The 22,147-nt window shown below is 47.0% G+C and overlaps 1 protein-coding gene across 2 annotated transcripts; it reads right to left on the reverse strand.

Moving 5' to 3' along the window:
- Window positions 1–5,110: 5,110 nt before the first annotated feature.
- LOC310913423 (D-beta-hydroxybutyrate dehydrogenase, mitochondrial-like) lies at window positions 5,111–22,096 on the reverse strand. Of its 2 annotated transcripts, none has more exons than XM_083868829.1 (5): window positions 21,985–22,096; window positions 17,949–18,059; window positions 12,477–12,618; window positions 8,801–8,953; window positions 5,111–7,308 (listed from the first exon to the last, which is right to left on the reverse strand). In XM_083868829.1, exons 1-5 carry the CDS (start codon window positions 22,087–22,089, stop codon window positions 6,827–6,829), a joined length of 993 nt encoding a protein of 330 aa, XP_083724955.1. In that variant the 5' UTR covers window positions 22,090–22,096; the 3' UTR covers window positions 5,111–6,826. The 2 variants fall into 2 exon arrangements, with proteins under 2 accessions (XP_083724955.1, XP_083724956.1); XM_083868830.1 differs by lacking the exon at window positions 21,985–22,096 and adding an exon at window positions 19,593–19,838.
- Window positions 22,097–22,147: the final 51 nt, after the last annotated feature.

Consider the following 22,147-nt stretch of genomic DNA (forward strand, 5'->3'; position numbering starts at 1 on the left):
CATGCCAACAGCCAAGCCACCACACCATTTCACCCTCTTTAAAGACAGCCACTGCTACCTTGAAGTCTTTTCTGAGTCCCCAGGCAGATTTTGTGCAGGCACTTCCTCATTATCAAAGAGCACCTCAGCTATATTGGAGTACTTGATCCTCATTTGTTCTTTGGAGGGCTGCCAGGCTAAGGACCTGCACAAGCTTTCTACAGGGAGGGAAGCTGTATAGCCATACTCCAAACACCCACTGGATGTCTCCAGTGGGACACAGGGACTGACAAATCCCTCCCTGCAGTAAGTGATGGAGCCATGGGGCCTTACCAGGGTGCATTCCCTCTCCTAACAGCTCCCTCTTTAGTCATGCTTCCTGGAGCAATGGTTGCCTCTCATTAGAGCTGGAAAGGGAAAGGGCTTGGCTGTGCTCTGAATGCTTCAACACCTCTGAGCAGGCAGGAACCAGGAAGGAGACACAGGGAGAGTCTGCTGACTGATTGTCCTAGTAACCCTGGTTAAACTCTCACCAGGAAAATGGCTTCTGCAGCACTTGACCCCACAAGGTCATAGGTACCACCCACACCCACAATTGCTCTGGCAGGGAGGCCCAGGAGCTGTGCAGTAACAAACCATGCAGAGTTTTGCCCTGAATTGCAGTTCGAGGTCCCTGGGCAAGGTGCCTGTGGGGTGATGGTTAACCTTGGTGCCTGTTTAAGAGCAGCACAATGGTGCTAATGCCTGGCCTCAACCCTGGCACCTTCCTCCCCACAGCTCTAACAATTCAGAGGACTTTAAAAGCCACTTGTAGCAGCTTTCACGCAGAAGACTGGAGTCACCACATTTATTATTCTGCCACAAAAAGTAATTCAGCCTATGGGAAGGGGGATAATACTTATTCTGGCATCAGTTACAACAACAAAATGAGTCAAACAACAGGCATTTCATTGCAGTGGTTTTCTGCTTTCCAGCATGGGCAGGGTGGTGGCAGAGGCAGCTGGGATAGTAAGGGAGCTTGGTGCAGTAGAGTGATTTTTTTCAGGGCATTTAGTGAACCTGTAGCAGTGCCAGGGCCAGAAGTTCTTCATTTCAGTCCCAGGTAGAAGTCTTTCCACTAAACCATTAAAACAGACCAGCTCTGGTTCCTCTGCCGAGCACTCTTTCTACAACCGAAGCAAGAATTCTTTCATTTTTCCTGTTTTGACTTTTATTAATATCTTGTCAAACACAGTGAAGGAAGATCTCAGGTGACCAGATCTGTTCTGTCTATGTGCTGGAGCTGGAAACAACTGAGGAACACCACTGCCCTTTCCAACATCATCTGCTAGGTCCTGCACAAGAAAGAGCTTTTATACCACAGGCCATGCTCAGGAGGATGGAAAACTTTGTGCAGTTCTGGCTGGGAACAGGCAGACACAGGGGAAGGCAAGAGCCAAGAATTGGTAAGCAGACCAAATATCTCTATGTGCTCTTCAAAGCAAACCCATAAAACTCATGGTATTGGGGCCAGTGTCTTGATGCTGTGGCAATGAAAGTGCAAAGCTGGCAATGGTAGAGCAGTACCATCAAGTCTCAGAAACCTGCACTCTTGAAAATACAGTAATTGTTCCAAAAAGCCAGAAAACTTCACATTCTTCCTCCATATTGATTCCTTCAGGCTTGAGGCTATCTGATAGAGGAGGTTCCTTCATTAAGGATAACCTGATAATGACTTGCTTCATCAGAAGATACCAGAAAAATGTCTCCCTGGCCATACATATGGGGATAAAACACAATCAGCTTCTCTGTTAAGGGCAGAGGAAAGCAATACTGCACACCCACACCAAGGGGGTGGGGAGGGACGCCCTTCTGTCACTGCTCTGTTGGCAAAAGTGCTGTGAGACAAAGCACCCTCGGGGAACCAAATTAAGCTGCCCTGCAGGCAGTGAAATAGGGCATGTGCACTGCACCATGCTGTGAGATGCACTGAGCACTGGCTCAGCCAGGCGCTGTGCCCAGAGCTGCCTCCGGCACCAGCGGGATGATGCTGCAGCCATCCTGCCAAGGGCTCTGGACAGCTCTTCCCTTAAGACACCACAGGAGAAGGCACTGGATGTGCAAGAGACCTCCACACACAGCTACTTTGTGCCTTCTGATTAGCTGCTGTCAGGGCTGAGGTATTATTTATCAGTATTTTGAGGTGAAAACACAGATCTGCTCTTGCCTCAAAGAGCACCAGGGGAGAGGATGATAGGGCTGTATCAGTAACATCCCTGTGGCCCTTCCAGCACTGCTCAGAATGAATTAACTGTATCTGGCTCCAGGCCAGGCCCTGGAGGTGGAGCTGGCTCTCTAACAAATTCTCTATTTGTAGCATCTCTCCAATCCCCAGGGCTCAGGCTGCTGGCTGAGAAACCTGCTGGTATTGGTTTGGGTTTGTTTCTAAGACATTTTTCAGCATTGTGGTTACATGAGAAACTGAAAACTTGTGTTTCAAAACCCCAACCAAAAGCACAGGTGCTGCTGTTGCTATTTACACAGCACCAGCATGTTTAGAGGGTGTCTTTCAGCTAGGAAGATAAAATCATCCTGAGATTCTGAGGTCTTCAAGTTTCCAAAAAGCTGAGCAAGCCTCCTGTGAGCGGGTGCGCTGGGTGGCACTGTTGCAGAGCTGGGTGCTGTCGAGCAGAGCTCCCTGCAGAAACCCCAAGCCTGCAAAGGTCCCACACCCAGGCACTGCCCTGGCCACTGACAGAGGGCTGAGCCAGCACCTCCCTGTGCAAGATAGGACCTCAGCAGCCTTTCTCACCTCTTCTGGCTGTTGTGAAGAGCCTTAGCACAGCTTCCTAATCTCCACTCGACATGTTTATGTTTGTTCAACTAAGAGTGCTGATGTTCTTTCTTTGATTTTTTTTTTTTTTTTTCTCTCAAGGAAGAGGAGAAGCCCTGGGGGAAGCAGTCTCCCTGGGAGAAAAAGTGACCCCACAAAGAGACTTTCTGGAGCATGGGAGAGACCACCACCAGCAAAAGTAAGGCCCTGACTTTGGGCAGAGGAGAGCTGTGCTGAAATAATTTCCCATCCTGGTTTCAGGGCATTGCTATGTGTGATACGACTGCCATCACTGGCCTCCTTTTCCCAAGAACATTTCTGGCAGTGGGCAGTTTCTCAGCTACAAGTTCAAAGCCAGATGTGCAAGAAGTGCTTCTCAAATTCCAAATTTTCCCCTAACACTTATCAAGTCCATCCCACATGTTAAAGCAACAGGTTACCTAGCAGACAATGCCAATGCACCACAAGTCAGTCATAGGCATCATCTATCCAGAAACAGAAGTATCCATAATCTTGGGCCATTAGGCAAAGGAGAGAACTCACTTTGCTAACATTCTGGCATCCCTCGTGCTGTGGTTTTTCACTAGTGCTCTGTAACCAGACAACAGCTACAGGGCTACTACTTGGGAGGAAAGTGGCACAGAGAAATATTGTGATGGTTAACATTATCTAGGAGCAATCACATCCCACTGCCCACATATTTGTTCCAGTGCTGGGTCTTGCCCATCAGCAGGTCAGGTGTAGTTCCCAGGAACACTGCACAAGCTGGCACTTGGTACAGCAGCCTCCTGGCCAGCTCCATAGCTGCCTGAGATCTTCAGCCACATCAGAACAGCAAACCTGGGACATCAGCCACCCTTGACAGTGGTAAAGACTCGTGAAACCCAGAAGATGAAGTTTAGATTCCTATCCTCTATGTAGCTCCTTGAAGAGGTAAACACAAGACTCTCAGTGAAGGATCTCCATAGGAAATTCCCGAGTCCTGCCTCTGCTTTAAATGAACCACTTCTTCTGCAGCTCTTGCTGTTCAGAAGAGACATTTGGTTTTTCTTGGGTTTTAGAGATGAACTTTATTCCCTTCATCCACAATAAACTCTTTGTCATTACTGCTAGTTGAGGTTTCATATTGGAGGTGAGCCAGGAACCACAGGTGCCTTGAGGCCTGCAACACACACTGAGACTTGGCAGTTAGGTTTAGGGCTTGGGTTTTGGTCAAGACACAAAGAATCTGGAGGGATCTGGAGTATCTAAATTTGCAGTGATTGCTTGGGAAACTCCAGGAGGCTCCTTATTGTGTTAAGGTGAACCAGAGCAAACACAGCATGCAGAGGACTGACCATCTCTTGGTTCCCAGTGCCATCATAGAGAACCTGTCAATCTGAAGGGAAAACCAGGATCACCTCACAAAGGCTAAAGGGTGCACTAAGGAGCTGGATCATCACTGCCTTCCAAAGCACTGTGAGAAACATGCAGAATAAGGTAGGACAGTGCCATAGCCTCAGCAGCCAGTGCTTGAATAAACAAAAGCCACGGCAAGCCTTGGTAGCAGAATTCCTTGTAGGATACCACAGCAGCAATGAGTGTGGACTTCCATGGGCTGTCACTGAACTTCCGTCTCTTTTGTCCTCTGGCTTTGAAGGTCACTGTTAATTGGAATTGAGTTTTCTTCCCTCTGTTACTCACCAGCAGAACAAAAATCTGCCCTCAATGCCATATTAGGGCAACTCTATGGCATGAAGCATGTACTCTTCTCTTGTCCCCATTCACCCAGAGCTCCCCTCCCAGGCAGAAACCAGATCAGGCACTAACAGCCCTCCTGAGCACTTCTCAGGGGGCAGAGGAGGGGACTGGGGCTCACATGCTGTGAAATCCTAACCCTGGCTCAACCACGAGGTCCTTGCACGGCCTCGGACACCTCCTGGCTTGCCAGTCCCTGCTCTGTGAGAAGAGCTAATCCTTATAACCAGGCAGCTGTAGCCCTTGGATTAGTTACACACAGAGTGCTGAGGCAATGAATAATGCACAGCACTGCTCTAAACGATCTCCTTCAAGGGAAACCACACAAAATACAAACACTGATGGTGCCTGTGTTTACAGAGAGGCCTCTCTAACTGCCTTCTGCTGAGGAAATGGGCCATGCTTGCCCATTCTGCTCCAGGCAGTTCTCACTGAGCCACCACAGTCCCACTACCTGCTGAAACATCATTAATTGTTATTATTAAACCACCTCTTTAACTACTGAACCTAATTAAGTCCCCAACCTCAGATTCAAAAGAGGTGAGAAAACAAATGTAGAAATAAGCACTGGAGCCAGAGATATATGCTTTAAAAATCTCACAGTTTATTTTTCTCTCTGTGTAAATCAGAGCTACTTAACATTAATCACATTTCACAGTGCAGGGGGCAGAAGTGATTACTGATTAAGCTGCAGTTCAGTGGGATCCTTCTGGGTCCTGAATCCCAGGAAATCTCCATGTGCAGATGATCTAGAAAAGACACAAGCTGCACAGCAGTATTTCTAGCAGTTGTTACTTGTAAGACAAGCTGCCTTGACAGCATCTCCAAGGGAAACCTGCTTTCCTCCTGAAGGCATCACAGCATTCATGGCTGCATAGGGACTCCAAGAATTTGCAGTCAGTGGCATACAAAAAGTTTAAGGCACAGTTTCCAAGTCAGAGCTAGCAGAGAGAGATGAAGAAAGAGCAATCAATAAGCTCTTTTCACAGTCACTTAATCTCACATAAGGCAAAACAATGGAAGGAAAAGCTGGTCCCTAGAGCAAGAGGCTCAGATCTCAGCCTGGGCAGCAGCACCTGCAGCTCACTGGCTGCTCCACCAGTGGTCACCACTGGAACACAGGGAATGGGGCATGAAGCCAGGCATCCCCAGCACTTGGAAAACATTATCAAAATACTGCATATGGCCAAGAGAAGAGACCCTTTGGGATATTGGGTAAGTGTAGCTCATATCAGTTATCAAGAGGTTCTCAGACAAAATGATTGTGTGACATGGAGATTTCATTGTGCAATATTAAAAATAAGAAATGTGTATCTCTTAAAGCATCCTTCCAGAGCTCCTAGTCAGGCCACATTAGCTGCACTGTGCTCCATCACTGTCCAAATGCAGAGGATAAATGAAAAAGACTGGTTTGGAAAAGCCAACAGCAGCTCTCTCATCAGCCAGAGGGAAGCAGGGAAATGGCTGGACAATGTCTGTATCACAGTTGAGTAGTTCAGGCACCTAAGGTAGTAGTCAAAGAAGTCAAATTTGTTTGCTATATCAGTTTAACCCTGTCCCATAAAGCCCAGCAGCAGCAGCAGGTGGAGAGGGGCTGCTGAGAGATGGCTGAGACCTCATTATTAGATGGGCTTTTCACTGCCTGTCCTGTGCCCAGTTGTTAGCTTGGGCACCTCCTGGCCACAGTGCTGCAAGCACAAAGCTCATCACCCTCCTTTGCAGCTAGGTAATGAGGCAGTTTAGAGGCATGTTGCTGCTTCCCTGGAAAGAGCAGACAGTCACAGCACAGCAGAGCTTCTTGGCAGAATCAGGAAAACAATGGAAGGCTGTGACTGACCCATTTTCAACCAAATGGAACACTCTGCTTTTGTTTCCCTTTTTAGTTTCTTCCTTCAAGCCATCTCATAGCAACAGCTTTGCTCTGCTATTAGCAGTTTGTCCTTGTAAGGAAAAGCAAGAGCCCATTAATAAGCCAAATTTATCACTAGGGGAACTCTCCTGACCTAATTACACTAGCCACATATTTGACACGTTACATTTACCTTCCTCCACAGTTAAAAGGAAAACACCTTTAAACAGCACAGCTGTTTAAATACAAACAACTAGAATGAGGAAAAAAAAGAAAAAAGAACCAAAACGCATACTGTTCTAGCATTCCACAACACATGACCTGAAGTCATAACTCAAAGTGGAAGCACACACATCTCCAGAGGAGACACACCAGCAAGGAGTGCAGAGGTCAGCCCTAAGCTGTGTTTGTGAGTAGGAGCCCTGGAGGGATGCCTGAAGAACGCCTGTTCACAGGGTGGCTCCGGGGATGTAAAGCCAGTCGGCGATGGCCGTGGGCAGGTGGGTCATGACCTGCAGCCTCACCCACCAGTAGGTCTCCATGGGGTTGTAGCGGTTCCTGGGGCACGGGGACGTGAGCGCTTCGGCGATGTCATTCAGGACCAGGGACATGTCTTTCAGGCCGCTATTGACAAAGGACTTCATGGCAGCCACGTGGCGAGTGAAATACTGGCTGCCGTAGTCCTCCCGCACCGTGTCGCTGGCCCCACCCCACAGAGCCTCGGCCTGCTTGTCAATGCCGGCTGCCGTCAGGATGCCCGTGGCTGCCACAAAGTTACTGGGCTCGATGAGGATGACGCGGACCCCCCAGCGGTACATCTCCTGCCTCAGGCAGTTGGAGAACGCGGCCACCCCAAACTTGGAAACGCAGTAGCAGGAGCGAGATGGGCTCGCCATGCGTCCCAACATGCTTGTGATATTCACCACACGGCCTAGAGAGGAAAGATCAGGGAGAGAGGATCAGCCGCAGAAGCAGCAGCCAGAACATCCCAGTAAAAGGGTACTTAGTTGGATGATGCTGATTTCTAAAATCTGAATCTTGAATACATATCCACTGTCATGGAGCTTTTCTCTCCTGTCTCAAGCAAGGCTAACCCCTGTTCTCCAAGGGATGGTGCATATGCCTACTTCTGCATCAAAGAATTTACAAAGCATACAAGACATTTCCCTCCTAATTTCCAAGTAGGGAAGGACCAGGATCTTCGGAGACTGCTAGCTGTGTTTTCTCAGGAGTGTGCCCCACTCATGTATCTTGCTAGAGAAGGGCTCAAGCTCCCAGCCTGGAATGTCAAGAGCTGCAAAGCCCACAACTCTGTGTGATGCCATACAAGTGTTCTGGGTCTTTCTGTAAGCACAACAGCTCATCTGCCTAACACACCTGTGTACTTTTAGACCTGAACTAGTTGGCAGAGAATGAGTAGAGATTTCTCTGCATCTGCAGCATGAGCAGCACAACCCACTCACCCAGCTGTCTACAGTGGCCATTCCTGGTACAAACAAGAGGAGATTTGATGTGCTGCTGTCCATGGGGCAGTGGAGAGCAATTGACCAAATTCCTGCCAACAGCCTGTGACAGCCCTCGGGGCACTGCCTCAGGGCAATGACAGCAGTGGTCACTCCTCTGTGCATGTCTCAGCTTTATCCAAGACAAGATGTGCACTATGATTTCAGATACATTACAAACAAGCCCTTGAAATTCCACCTGCTATTTTTATGGAGAGAATTTTCACAGCCTTCTGCAGCTCAAAATTTCAGCTGAGAAACAAGTGGTCAATTCTGCTGTCTCATACCAGACCTAAGTGTAGCCTAGAAGAACTGTGAGAACCACCTGCTGACCTGATGGGTAAGATACTTTTTGTAGTGAGATGGAGCTTGTTTAGCAGTTAATTGTTGTCTGGGAATGGCATCTGAGCAATCTTCTTAATATAGCCCTTTTTTGTCCTCACAGAACACATATCTGTACCATCACTTCCATACATGCTAAATAAAGGAGCTCTTCAGAGTTCTGCCCATACATATCTTTTTTCAATATAAAACAAAGAGTTTTGATAATATCATTGTCTTGTAAGTTATCTGAAATGGCTGTTATTGACCCTCATTTATTCTGTCACTACCTGAAGTCACCTGTGAATGAAGGGAGGAGATTCAGTTATCCAAACATGACCACTCTGTGGTCTCTGGGTATCTTGTCTGTGTGGTATCTGCCAACGCTGCACAAAGGTCTCTGATATCTTGGATGTCAGGACAGCACCTGCTGTATAGGTGCCTGGCCTGCCCCGAGAATAGCCTGTACTACCAAATGGCATCCTTGGAAACCCTCCTTGGACTGCACAGGCATTCCCCCAAGTACAGCCTGGATTTCTAGCTACATCTCTTTGCTGTACTACAAAAGCCCTGAGCCTTACCACACCACCCAGCACGTACCTTTAGCTCTGCGAATGAGGGGCAGGAAAGCCTTTGTCACCCTCACAGTGCCCCATAAGTTGACCTCTGCCACCTTCTTGTAGTTGTCTAAACTTGCAAATTCCACCTCTCCGAAGGTTGAGACGCCAGCGTTGTTCACTAGGCCCCACAGACCTGCCAAGAAACACATGGTTAAAGCATGGGACAAGGAAGAGTGTCACAGAAAAAACATTTTCCTTGTTGTTCACAATAACCTCAAACCTTAACAAAGAACTGGGCACTTTCATAGAAATAAGTTGTAGAGAAAAACCCAGCAAGGAGATGAAATACAGTCTTCCTATACCAGGGGCTTGTTTGGAACATCAAGTGTTGGGGCCACACAAGTATTGCCTTCGGAATATCTCCTGTACAGTCAAATGCTCTTCTGGGGCTTTATAAGGCTGCATCTGGCTGACTCTCTTTTAAGCCTCCTCTTGATCCCAGGTTTGCCTCCACTCAGTGACTTTATAATGAATTTTGCAATTTGGAGGCAGCTGGACTTTCTCCTGCAATTAGGAGGGAAAAAAATGAAAGAAAACAGGTATTTTGGATTTCTTAATCCCCTTCACAACTCTGGCTCTCTGCTTTGGAGCGTGCATGGTATTGATCTGTACATTCATGGCCTGGTTAACAGCTGCTGTGTTTTATTCCAAGTATTTGGTTTTCCTCAACCCTAACTTTATCAGGAGTTAGCAAACTTACAACCAACCCTTATGACTGCTAGAATTTAAAAATTAATGTCTTTTGTGCATGCATTCCTGTTAAAATTAAATTGACTGCACTTCCGAAGACCTGTGATGAACCCTTTACATGTCAGGACTCAGCGGGTCAGCAAGGACTTGACCCTTCAAAGCAGTTACTGCAGGACTCCCAGTGGCAAAGGTTTGCAGGGCTGGATCCATACTGGATGGATTTATTGAAGCATGGGACTACGCAGCCATAAACTGCATGAGGAACAGAGGAGCTGGAACAAGACAACAGAGTTGCTCTTCTTTAGATGTCCTGCCATACACCATGGTTATTTTTCACTGTGTTGGAGTTGGGTCTAGACTGTCAGGGCTGCATTGGACTCAGTTGGAGCTGAGGCCCCTTTCCACTCCAGGATCTTCCTTTTACCAAGAACTAACACAGGGCTAAGGAGGAGTCTTCATGTCCAAAGAGCTCCAACATTGCTATCAAAAGCACCAACGTCATGCCACCCTGTTGATAAAAGTTATCAAGCTCTCTCTCAGAAAATTTTGGGCTATTTGCCCTGCCTCTGTTCCATAGCTTCCCTACTCTGATGTATGAAAGTCTTTTAACTTCCACCCTGTATTGATTCAGTGAGATAGTAACCATGTATTTTATCAAACATAGTCCTATAAACAAATTCTAATATCCTGCCAATGTGCAATAGAATTTATCCTCCTGTTGCACTTAAAAACACCAGCATGCCCTTGGCAGACTGACTCTGTGCTCTCACATGGGCCCTGGTAACCCTGCCCCGTTCCCAGCTAAGGTTGTTCTCCCTCAAGGCTGTTGACCTGCTGTGTACAGCAGCCTGTTCCTGCTTCACCTACTCAAGTTCCCAGTTTTAGTGAGTCAAGATGACTGACATTCACACTGATCTCTGTCCAGCACAGCATCTCAGCCTGAACGGGGTCCCTCTGCTGCTGCAAAGCAAGGTCACTGCTAGCAGGAGGACCATGGAAACAGGGCATGTGATGGAGTAATTTCACCACTAACAAAAAACATCCTGAGAAAATTTGGCAGCGATTTACCAAAGACATAAACTGTTGGTCACAAACTGACCTCTGCAGAGTATTCCTTACAAATTCCTGTAAGTTTCTGTACAACGATTTCCCATTTCCTGGGTTGTGACAAACGTCCCTGAATCATTATTTACAATAGTTTGTTGTTGGAATTCCATTGCTCACAGATCAGGGCACGTTACAAACAGAACAAAGTGCTGAGGGGAGCCCAGTCACAGGGCTGTTTGCTGGACAGCAGTGTGTTTATTGAGCAGAGCCTTATCACTATTACGTCTCTAGAGTCAACAATACAGTGGGAACTGCATGAGACCAAAAACAAACAGGCACTCCTATCAAAAGAGTTCAGCACAGGGAAAAGAGGTATAAAGAACTGTACAGCCCAAGAACTGTTCTGCACTAGCTCCTCTGGGGCCACATTCAGTATGCAGCCACACCTCTTGTGCAAGGCACCTCAGTCTCAATAGCCTTTATATTCCAGCACCTACTTATAGAGCACTATGTATTGGGAGGCCTCAGTTACACCAACGGGCCTAAAAAGAAGCCTTTGTTGCTTTGCACACCGTGCTGAGGCAAACAGCTACAGGAGGAACCAGTCCAACTTGCTGATCAGGGATGCAAGACTTGTCTGTCCCTGCTATACACACGGTTTTGCAAACACTCCTGCATTAATAGAAGCAATAAAGCTGCTCCCTTCCAAGCTTTCCCTCAGTGGGAAAAGGCTTTGTGCTACCACTGCTGTTGCTGGGCTCTTCAGGAAAAGCTTAAGAAGCTGTGAAAAGCATGACGAGGGTTGGGTAATTGTGTAGGAAGAAAACTCAGGCAGAGAGAACATGTGTGGGATCAGAGCTTGTACATTACTCAGTTACATTTCATATGCTTGTTTTAGAAGGGAAGGTGTGCACACCTTCCTGATTGTAATTTGCATGAAGATTAGAGCTGTTATTATTTACAAGCTTAATACTTGCTGTGAACAGAACCAGGGCCATGGCAGACTCATCCAAGCTTCAAGATGAGCAACCACCTTCCAGGCACAACCTTGGATTCCTGAAGCCACAGGTGTCAAACTTCAGTTCACCCTCAGTATACAGCTGCTGGCAGGTTTGCTACTGGCATAGAGGCTGCAGAACAGCCTATGCAGGGCAAGAAGTCTCACTTGATCACATGGGTAGAGGTCAAGTGGTGTGACATCAGGCTCTGAATGTAAACTCATATCCCACTGCCAAAGCACTTTCAAGAAAGGAAGATAGGACTCTTATCTCCCTTGACATGCTTTTGGGGTCCATGAGTCCGACTCACGTTTAAGGTGACATGTGGATTAAGGTCATCTATGCCAAGTCTACCTTGCACTCCACCTCTGGGATGTTGCATGGCAAACTGAGAACATGGATTGATTTGACTGCAGATTAATCTGGGTTTGGGGGCAGTCCAAATCGGTGCTCCAGCTCAGCACCCAGTTTTACCCACACAGCAGAGGGGACAGCAGCAGTAAGCAGCCAGGGCCCATCACCTCTTCATTAGCAGGGTCACTTGCAAGGTCTGCATGAGCTAGGAGCATGTGTGGCAGAAGTGCAAGGGATCAAGCTCTGGCCATTCCATGCCCTTCACAGACATTCAAGGACAAAGACACAGATACTTGTGGGCTGGCTGCCACTCATTGCTTTTTATGGGATATAGAGTTAAAGCCTAATCCTCCAGCCAGTCTTGGTCTCTTTCCATGTGGCTGCCACATCAATAGCAAGACAATTGTCCTCACTGACCCGAGTACAGCACAGCCTGACTGCCAGCCACACTCTGTCACAGGCCTTCAGGCTTGTTAACTCTCTTTTGGTGGTGCAGAGAGAGAAAGACCTGGTCAATGCATGGCCTGCTCTGTAGAAAGGATTCTGTGAGCAAAGATCCCTACATACCTTTCTCTGGCTCCTTCAGGGTCCTCTTCACAATATCCACGGCCTGAGCCACCTCCTGGTCACTGCACACATCCATCTGCAGCACTTTCATCCGCTCTGACTTCATGTCCCTCAGCTCCCTGGCTCCATCTCCATTCTCATCCTGTTCGGCAGAACAGAAAGGTGTCCCACTGAGATGGACCAAGAACAGCAATGCAGCTTGGGGCCAGGCATGTTCACACGGACACAAAATAGAAGCTACTGACATTGCACACACAGGTGTAAACTTGGTGCACAAATATGCACAAACCAGCATGCCATCCTCCTCCTCCCTCCAGCACCACTTCCAGAACTGCATCACTGACCCCGTGCCCTGAAGCACCACCAAGCCCACTCTTCTCTTGGCTCCTCATGATGGGTTTCACATCCCTAACATGCTCAAAATACTGTGCCAGGCAGGGAGAACGTGGGTGACTCTCTATTGCCTTGGTCTCTGTGCTCTACAGGTAACATAACTTCTACAGAAATTGGAGTCAGACGTTCAGGAATCCATGCTCAGTGGGGATCTGCTACACAACGGCACAATTACAGACATGAGGCATGAAAGGAGATTCTGGCTAAGGAAGAAAGATTTTTTTTTTCACTCTATAGGCAATAAGAACTTCATGGCTCTGCTTTCCTTTCCACCCTTTTCCTTTCTTTCCACCCCATCCCACTGCTATAATTAGAAATTCTGTTACTACTGTGGGGTTTTTGTTTAGTCAAATGTTAACACGGTTAAAATTCCAAATTTTACCTACTCACTTCCAGCCAAGATTGCTGCCTAAGCCTTAAAGCCTTGCTCAGGTGGTAAATAACAAATAAAAGTGAAAAGAGACAGATTAGCCACACAGTTCCACAGCAGGCTTGAGATTTAATTCACAGAACTATTTCCTGAATCACAAGCTCTGCCTCATTAGGGAGGAAGAAGTTATGAATTGGTGAGTCATCATGCCTGGCTGCCACTCTTCCTCTAGCACTTGATACCAACTCCCACAGCGCAAGGGCAAACAAGGTGAGCAACCCACCCACAGTCACCTGCTCAGCAGCCTCTGCAGCCAGGCAGATATAAAAAACATGTAACTAGTTCATTCTTATAAATATCTCAGGCTATTTAATTCATATAGTATACAACATCTCATCTCCACCTTCAGTCCAGTGAACAATGACATGTAATGAAGGGAAAGAGCTGGAATGTCCATCACAAACGTGAGCAAAACAGGGCAGTTCTCTTAAAAATCAATATATAGTTACACTGGCATTATGACAATAGTAGGAATGAGTTCTTGGCCCCATGGCTGCATGGCATTTCACAACTGACTTATTTCCCAGTACAACAAGAACAGCAAACAAAGTTTGAAGCTCTTCTAATGCACATCAAGCGTGGTGACGGGCTGTGCTGGCCCTCTTATCTAGCCACAAAAACAATATCAAAGTGGTGTTACAAGTAGTCAACAACATAGTCACTAAAATATTATATTCCCTTTGAAACATATTGTATGATGCCTCAGTGTATTTCTGGAAGATGCTCCTGCATCTCACCAAGTTATATAAAGCAGTTTTCCACTACTTAACAGTGAATGGAGCTAATTCAGCTTGTAAAGAGAGAGATTCATTGTATCTATACAAAACCATCACTATATCTGGATGCAAGTGACAATTGTCATTTGAGCACTGAAAAGACCTTTCCCTGAATTTTTTTTTTAATCTTGCATAATACTTATAAAATAAACAAGAAATATTTCCACTGCTTTTTGTGAAACAAAGTCTTAGGCTGGCAATTTAAAAATCCAGTTAAAATTGTTTTGTTCATATGGAAATGAATTTCTCCCTATCACCAATGCAACTCTATCAGCAAAATTACCTTCCCAGCTACAATTTACTCATTATTGACAAAACATATTGATTTTGGATGACTGCAACATGCAATATCAACTGGAACCACTTTTCATAGTTGCAGACACCACCTTAGCCACTATTTAACTGTAAAACAAAGTGTTTAATTCTTTTGTCCAGGATACCTCTTCACAAACGAAGCAGCTACAGATTTTTACGGAAGTGAGTGAACATCATCTTATGTTCTGTGGTCTTCAGGGGCTTTAATACATTCTTTGTTAAGCGCCACATGGTACTTCCTTCTTTGTTCTTTAAATGATAGATTTGTTGGCTGGGATAACATCTGGAGCAGTTCCCATGGGAGCAACCAGACTGTCCTCCCAGGGATGATCTTCATGATCTTCACCAGCAGGAGCCACACAGCAGCACAAATCAAGTGAGGTGCTGGCAGCAATGGCCCACCTGCTCCGGCAGAGCCTCTCTCCACTTCCCTTTGCAGTCTGATTTTTGTCCTCTCAGAGAATCTCCCAGCTTCCCCTTCCCAGTTCCACAGGAGTTAAAAGCCATCGTGCTCCAGCCCAGCCTGCTGCCCAAGCTCTCTCCACGGACCTTCAATGGGACTGTGTGTTTTCCTCCCAGCTATCTCCTATCCCCTGGTTATCCTGCCCTCACAACTCTGCCTGCCCACCCCACCCTGTACCTGGCAGGGCCTGCTCCTGGCTGAGAAGCCCAGCAGCTCCACAAGCCCTCTCTACCCAGCTGAGGAAACTTGCCCCAGCTTTTGGCTGCTTCCCTCCCCCCTTCCTCGCTCCTTTCCCCTGTTCTGGTTTGGAGGATCCCAGTGCAGTGGTGCTGAGGAGAGGGAGATCACAGAGATGTTCATTAGTGGAGAGCCCCCCTGATATAGACACACGGCTTTTTCCCAGGGAAGCTCCTGGGATCAGGATTAGGTCCTGGCAAACACTTGGGCACCCGCACTGAGGTGTCAGGGGGAATCAAGAAGCCACAAACACAGTGCTGAACTCCCATGGATGCAGCCAGATCACTCCACATGCGCCAGTTCCTCCCCACCCTGCTGCCCATCCACGCACTGCCTTCCTGTGCTTCCTGAGCGGAACACCTCGTGCTTGTCATTACTGCATTTCACGTAATTAATTTCAGACTCCATCCCATCTGTCATGATCATTTTGAACCCTGTTCCCCAAAAGCCCTATAATCTTCTCAGAATGGTTCTGTGCATATTTTTTCCAAGCACAAACTCTCTTCCAGGGGGTACTTCCAAGAATACGGTCCTGGGACTAAATAGCAGTCACTTAGAGCATGAGTTTGCTCATGAGACTATCATGAGGGACTGTAACAAACTCCTAACAAAACCCTTACTCAGGATATAGTTATTCCTTCCCCTTTAGCCACTCTGCTGTTTAGCCAAAATGAGATTAGATTGACACAGCACAGTTTGTTCCCAGTAAACTTATACAGGCAGGGTGCATCACACCATGATCCAGTCGTTTGTAAAACTGACAGGGCAGCGTGTGGCAACTGCATCGAGTGCACTGAAGGTGAGCTGCCTGGCTGGCAATTCCACAGGCCTGTCTCCTTTGGGAAGGGAAGGGAGTACAATATCTGGCCGCTTCCAGCCCTCTGGAAATCCCCTGGCTTCCAGGTGCTCTTGAAAATATCACCCATGGGGCAGAAATCACAATGGCTCATCCTCTAAATGCCCTTAAGTATATCTCATGAGGCCTGGTGTACTTGAGCACATTAATTTATAAAAACATCCCTTGCTCTTTACCCTTTCTTGCCTTGGCAGTAGGCATCTGAAAACAATTTATTCTTTTCTTTTTTATCAGTAAGCTCAAAGAAAATAAAACTATTATATCAACTTTTCCTGTAATTTCTACTTTTAAGGTTATTTAACGATCTATTTCTGTGTGAATTTTCCATCGTAATCCTAATATATTAACAGAAACTTTCTCACTGCACTTACTTGCCCTTGCTTGTGTAACCCCTTTTGCATTTGATCCTTTCCAGTTCTATCCCAGCCTGCTTGCAGTATTCTTTTTATTCCTGTAACTTTATATTTGACAGTCTAATCATTAAGAAGCTCCTGATGCACCTCACAGTCTATTATCCTGTATTTAATCCAAGAGCTTTCTGTGGTGGTGTAGTACATCTGGGATCCTTTAATTCTCTGTATAAAAGCATGTAAGTGGTGATGGACTAACTAGGTGTGAACTAAGAGCCTGGCATCTGCTCCATGACAACTGCCCCCATACCTGCTCTGACCCTGCTGGGAACCTACAGCAGCTCACAAACAATGAAGCAAACAAGCAAACAGGCCTTGCTTCAGGAGCATTTAGTTTCTTTATGGGGTTTCCAATGGAGCCTATCCCTCTCTGCTCCACACTAGCACGTGCCTTCCAAACAGCCCCCTCAGCCACTATTTTCCCTCTCCTTTCTGTTCCCTACATCTGCTGCTCTGCAGAGGGCTTGACTTGCCATCAGTCCTAAGATAGGCATCCCAAAGCAGCAAATGACATGATTACTGAAGGAATTACAGAGGCTCCGTATGGAAACTTCCAAACAGTGGCAATAGTCCAACAGGATTCTCTTGCTCTCAAGTTACACAATATGTCAGCCAATAATAACTTTCTCTTCTGGTGTGGTGGAAGAACATAACCTCTGGCATGATCACACAGGCAGAGAAGGCCACCTTTGTTTGTTCTCATCCTCCACAGTACTCAAAAACCTGTCGTCATCATGCTCTGAGCACTTGTGCTGATGTGGTCATCTTCAAATGAAGAAATTAATGACCATGAACTGATTTGAACAATTCAGGTCAGAAATCACATGAGTTTTGACTTAGTAACACAGCAAAAATGCATAGTAAAGGTAAAATCCCTGCTGAGATGGAAGTGGAGCCAGCCCAGTTTATAAAAGGGTTTCACAACACTAAGTTGTAAGTCCTTTGCAAGAGCAGGGACTGGGATGAGGGGTCTGCAACCCCTTTGGATTTAGTGTGTCTAAACTTACCTCTTACAAGTGACATCAAGTGCCAAACACATGTGACAGGAAGTGAGACCTAAAGATGCCAGAAATGTTGGGTAAATTTGTTTATTCAGCTATCCATAAATTGAATAGCTTGTACAGAAGCTGCAGAAGCACAGTTGCAATATACTTTGGAAAGAGAGCCTTAATAATGCAGGAGAGGCAGCTTAGAGATGAGTTTGGGAAGTGTGTCCACAAAAAAAATGACATTGCGAAAGACAGCAACAGGGATGCTGTGGAAGACATAAAGTGCCACAGCAATCTTGGCCTATCAGATTTATGGTGGTGTGGTATTTCTGAGAGGCTTCCAGCAGTGAACAGTGCCACACTGTACAAGCTACTGTACAGACATGCAGTTGACAGACAAACCCTGCCCTAAAAAAATCACAATTACAGGAATGAGGTACAAGATACAACAAGCAGATGAAGCAATGGAAGATGTAACAATCCCTCCACACTGCACCTCTCAGGTCTTGAACCAGGGTAAACAGAGGCTGCAAATGAAGATGCTCTCACTTGAGAAGCATTTTTCTCTAATTGGAAAAAAAATTGATCAATTTCACTACTCACCATGAGCAAGCATCCAGCAAAAACAGTAAATCCCTTTGCATGAAGGCATTTTGCCAAGGCATGTCCAAAACCTTTGTCACAGCCTGTTATTAGCACGGCCTTCCCTTCAGCCTGCGTGAGGAAAGAGTCATAGGACACCATCAGACAATGCAATGTAGGCACCACCAGCACAGCACAGTAGACACTTGCAGTCCTGCAGCCAGGGCAGGTACAATTCCAGATGCAAGTGACAGTGGCACCTCTGTGCACAAACACAACCCTCTCCCAACTACTGTGAAATCATAAATTTATTCAGTTGCTGGTCTGTAACAATTTGTGTTGGCTTGATATCTGAGCTGGAACAGTAACTCTTTCCTTCAAGTATCAGTGGCCAAAGCAGAACAGAAACATCTCAAAAGAAGTTAATGATCTACCAGTTCACGGTAATGAAAAGCAGCATAGAGAACATTCAAATGGCAGGATGTCAGTGGCTGGAACTGTAGAGCAGCTCTTTTAGCTGCTGAGTGACTACTGTCTGTTCCCCACCTCCTCCCACTCCATGCGGCACTCTCTGTGCTGTATTTTAGAACCCAGGAATGTGACTACAGGTTAGAGCTTCCTCCTGAAACTCTGCAGTCTTGAGAGGAACAACTTATCAAATCCTACAGTTCTCTCCTACATTATTATTATCTTTTGACTGACAGGTAAATTGAGAAAGAAGATTTGACATGCCATCTGGTATCACACAACAGGCTTAAGACAGATATGAAAGCAGAATCCCAAATCCTGAAGAGAAGTCTGTAGAAAAACGCTCCCATTTACCCTCTGCCTTTGCTTGAAAGCCATCTCCTCACCACAGGTGTGATGCAATGAACTAACACTTAACCCAGCTAGAAGGGCGCCAGCTGCTGTGCTGCACAATGCTCCAAACTGAAACCATATCCATGAGGCAATAATGAGATAAAGCAATAAAAATTCCATGCAATAAGGAAGTGAGAGCAGCTCCATCTCTCAGGAGATATCGGCAACTGTTACTGTATTTACAACGGCTGGAATAGGAACATACTTATGTTTGAGTTGCCTTGGCTGGTCCAGCCACATTTTCAGAGAGAAATGGGTCAATCACCAGTGTTCTCTCATTTCTTGCTTTGCTGACATGCAGTGTAGTGAAGCAGCAATAAGGGATGATTGCAGAGTGATAGTGATCAGAGCATTACTACATAAACTCAGGGTGAGCCTCAGCAGAGAACAACAAGCAAATGAGCTACACCCGGTCCTATAACTCGTGTTGAAGTAACTGCTCTCAAAGGGGAGTTAAGATCTGAAGCTGAAACAAGAACTGATCAAAAGTCTATCCTGCATTTATAATACAGACACCCACATTAACATTATACTATAACCTATACTCAGACAAAAAGCACCCAGGTACAGACTAGCTCTGTTAAAGCTCTAAAGATAGCTACAGCTAAAGGACAAATGATAAGTGAGAATTAAATATACAGTGCTCAGTCTGAATTTAATTTAGAGGGACACAACTCTACGACAGATGAAAATCAAACATGAACCAGATCAAAGAAGTTGTCAAGGTCACCTCCCACAATAATTCAATCAGCTGGCCCATGGAAAAAGAAAGGATTTGACTTTTTTTTTTTCTCTTTCTTTCACCTCTCTAGAGCCTTTGCCTCTGAAGGTAGAGGACATCACAAAGGAGCAGGAAGTGTGCAGGAAATAGGCAGGTGTAATCACTTCCAGAACACAGGTCAGGCAAACAAAGAAGATACCCAATCCTCAACCATCATTAGCTCCTTAAAAAAAAAAAAAAAAAACAAAAACAAACAAACAAAAAAAACCCCAACCAAACAAAAAAAACACCAAAAAACCACGAACACCCAAACCACCAAAAGGTAAACAGAAATGTGGTTTAAAAATCCTCTCATCTGTCTATAATAGCAAGGAAAGTGAAGGACAACTTAAAGTATGATCCTGTGATTGTTATTTGCTATAACCCTAATTGCTGGTAATAAAACATGTGACTACAGCCTTATGGCTCATAACAGAGGCCCCAGCAGCACCAAGGAGTGTGCAAAACCCCAAGGCATCTACTGGATCTCACATCTGTACCTGTGCCTGTTTGTGCCACACCTGATGGACAGAGAGCTCCCTTGGGTGACAGCAGGGATCAACCCCATTCCTCAGCCAAAAGGATCCTATCCCAGAAAAACTTCGGAACACAGAAAAGCCCCATCACCCTTATCTTTTCAAAGTGCTGAGATAAGGCTTGATGTGCCTGTTCCTGAAGTTTGATAAGGCCAATCTGCAGCCTAATTTGAGTCGATGCTGGGAGAGGCAGAGAGGATCAGTTATCAGCACAGTGACCTTAATGAGCCTTCCGAGGAACTTCGGTGCCCTCCTCACTCGGGGTCACGCAGTGCTCCCCGGAAACATGGCATGGGACACAGCACTCCATGGCTGACAGGTGCTGGGACAGGGATCTGCTCAGAGCAGATTAACTTCTTGTACCAGAGGTGCTGCTGTGGCATGTGGGCACAGTAATGTTGTCTGTGCTTGCTGTGTGATTCACAACACTACTCCTCACAGTTCAGGCAGCCCTAGCAGGGCAGCCTCATTTTAACCTGCAGCCAGCTCAAATGTACACAGCATTTCTTATCGGGATATGACCTGTTTATTAAATAGTAGAATTTATTTTCCTAATGCAGGTGATCTATCAGAATTGTACATTTACTGCAGAACAGACTGAAGAAATTGAAACTCAGAATGTCTCTCTAGACATATGGGAATATGCCGTGTTTACCTAGACATTATCTTTTTTAATGTGCCACTTGGTTTTTTTGATCCTGTTCCCTTTTGTGACTCCCCTGACCATCCCCTGCTGTTATCAAGCAGATTGATTTTACGATAAGTGCAGCTACAAAGCAAACTTGGCTTGTTCCTTTTCCCAGGGTTGGGATAGTTGAACTTTGCAATGCCAGGAAAAAAAAACTGAAAATATTCACTATAGGGAAGGTATTTTCTCAAGTGGAGCAGGGATAGGGAAAGTAAGAGAAGCAGAGGGGATGGAAAAGTGAAGTGGGAGGCTGCAGTCAGGCTACAGCTGTGATCTGGCCATTCTGGGGGGGAAGGACTGAACTGGAGGTCGTGAAGCAAACACAGTGGCTCAGAGAGCAAGTTGTATCCTGGGCACCCAAAGCAGTGTGGACAGCAGGTCAAACGAGGTGAATCTCCCTCTCCACTCAGGTGAGACCCCATCTGCAGTGCCCCATCCAGCTCCGGGGTCCCAGCACAGCAAGGACAGGGGCCTGAAGTGAGTCCAGAGGAGGCCACTCTGATGATCATCTCAGATGATCAGAGGGACAGAGCACCTCTCCTGTGAGACAAGGCTGAGAGAATTTAGATTGCTCAGCCTGGAAAAGGCTTTAGGGTGACCTAATTGTGGCCTTCGAGACCATTTACAAGAGCATGTGGTGACAGGGCAAGGGGGAATGGGTTCAGATTGAAAATAGGTTGAGATAAGATATTAGGGGAAAAGTCTTAACTGTGGGGGTGCTGAGGGCCTGGCACAGGCTGCCCAGAGAGGCTGCGGATGCCCCATCCCTGAAGGGTGCGAGGCCAGGACAGGCAGTGCTCTGAGCAACCTGCTCTAGTGGAAGGTGTCCCTGAGCATGGCAAGGGGTTGGAACTGGATGGTCGTTGATGTCCCTTTCAACCCAACCCATTCTATGATTATAATAACACCTTTCCCCTCCACGTGAAGCACTGCGAGGGGGGAGCAACCACGGCACCGCGGCCCGAATGAGCCCCGCGGCTTCGGCCCCATCGGCCCGGGCCGTGCCCGGCTCATCGCTTCGGCCCCTCACAGGGTCTGTCCGCCTCCACCAGCCGAGCCCGGCCCGGCCCGGGCAGCGCCGCTTCGGCTCCGGCCCCGCCGCGCCCACAGGGCCCGGCGCCATGTTGGGCCCCGGGGGCAGCTCGGGGCGCCTCGGGCGGTCTCTGGGCCCGGCTCCACCGCCCAGCCCCGGCCCCTCGCCGCGGTACTCACGGGCAGGGCGCGGCGGGCCCGCCGCAGCACGGGGAGGAGGAGGAGGCGGAGGAGCAGCAGCCCCGAGGCGCCCAGCGCCAGCAGCAGCCCCGCGCCGCTCCTCATGGCCGCAGCCTATCGCCGGCGCCGTGCCGGCCCTGCCCCCGGCCCGCCTCCCGCCGCG

The sequence above is a fragment of the Zosterops lateralis genome, assembly GCF_965231275.1.
Source record: "Zosterops lateralis genome assembly, chromosome: 10".
NCBI classification, from domain to species: domain Eukaryota; kingdom Metazoa; phylum Chordata; class Aves; order Passeriformes; family Zosteropidae; genus Zosterops; species Zosterops lateralis.

Coding starts and splice junctions, on each gene's coding strand:
- LOC310913423 (XM_083868829.1), bottom strand. CDS start 22,089: ATGAGGAGCGGCGCGGGGCTGCTGCTGGCGCTGGGCGCCTCGGGGCTG. Junction 18,060..21,984: donor GGGCCCGCCGCGCCCTGCCC/GTGAGTACCGCG, acceptor TTCCTCACGCAG/GCTGAAGGGAAGGCCGTGCT. Junction 12,619..17,948: donor TTGCTGGATGCTTGCTCATG/GTGAGTAGTGAA, acceptor TCTGCCGAACAG/GATGAGAATGGAGATGGAGC.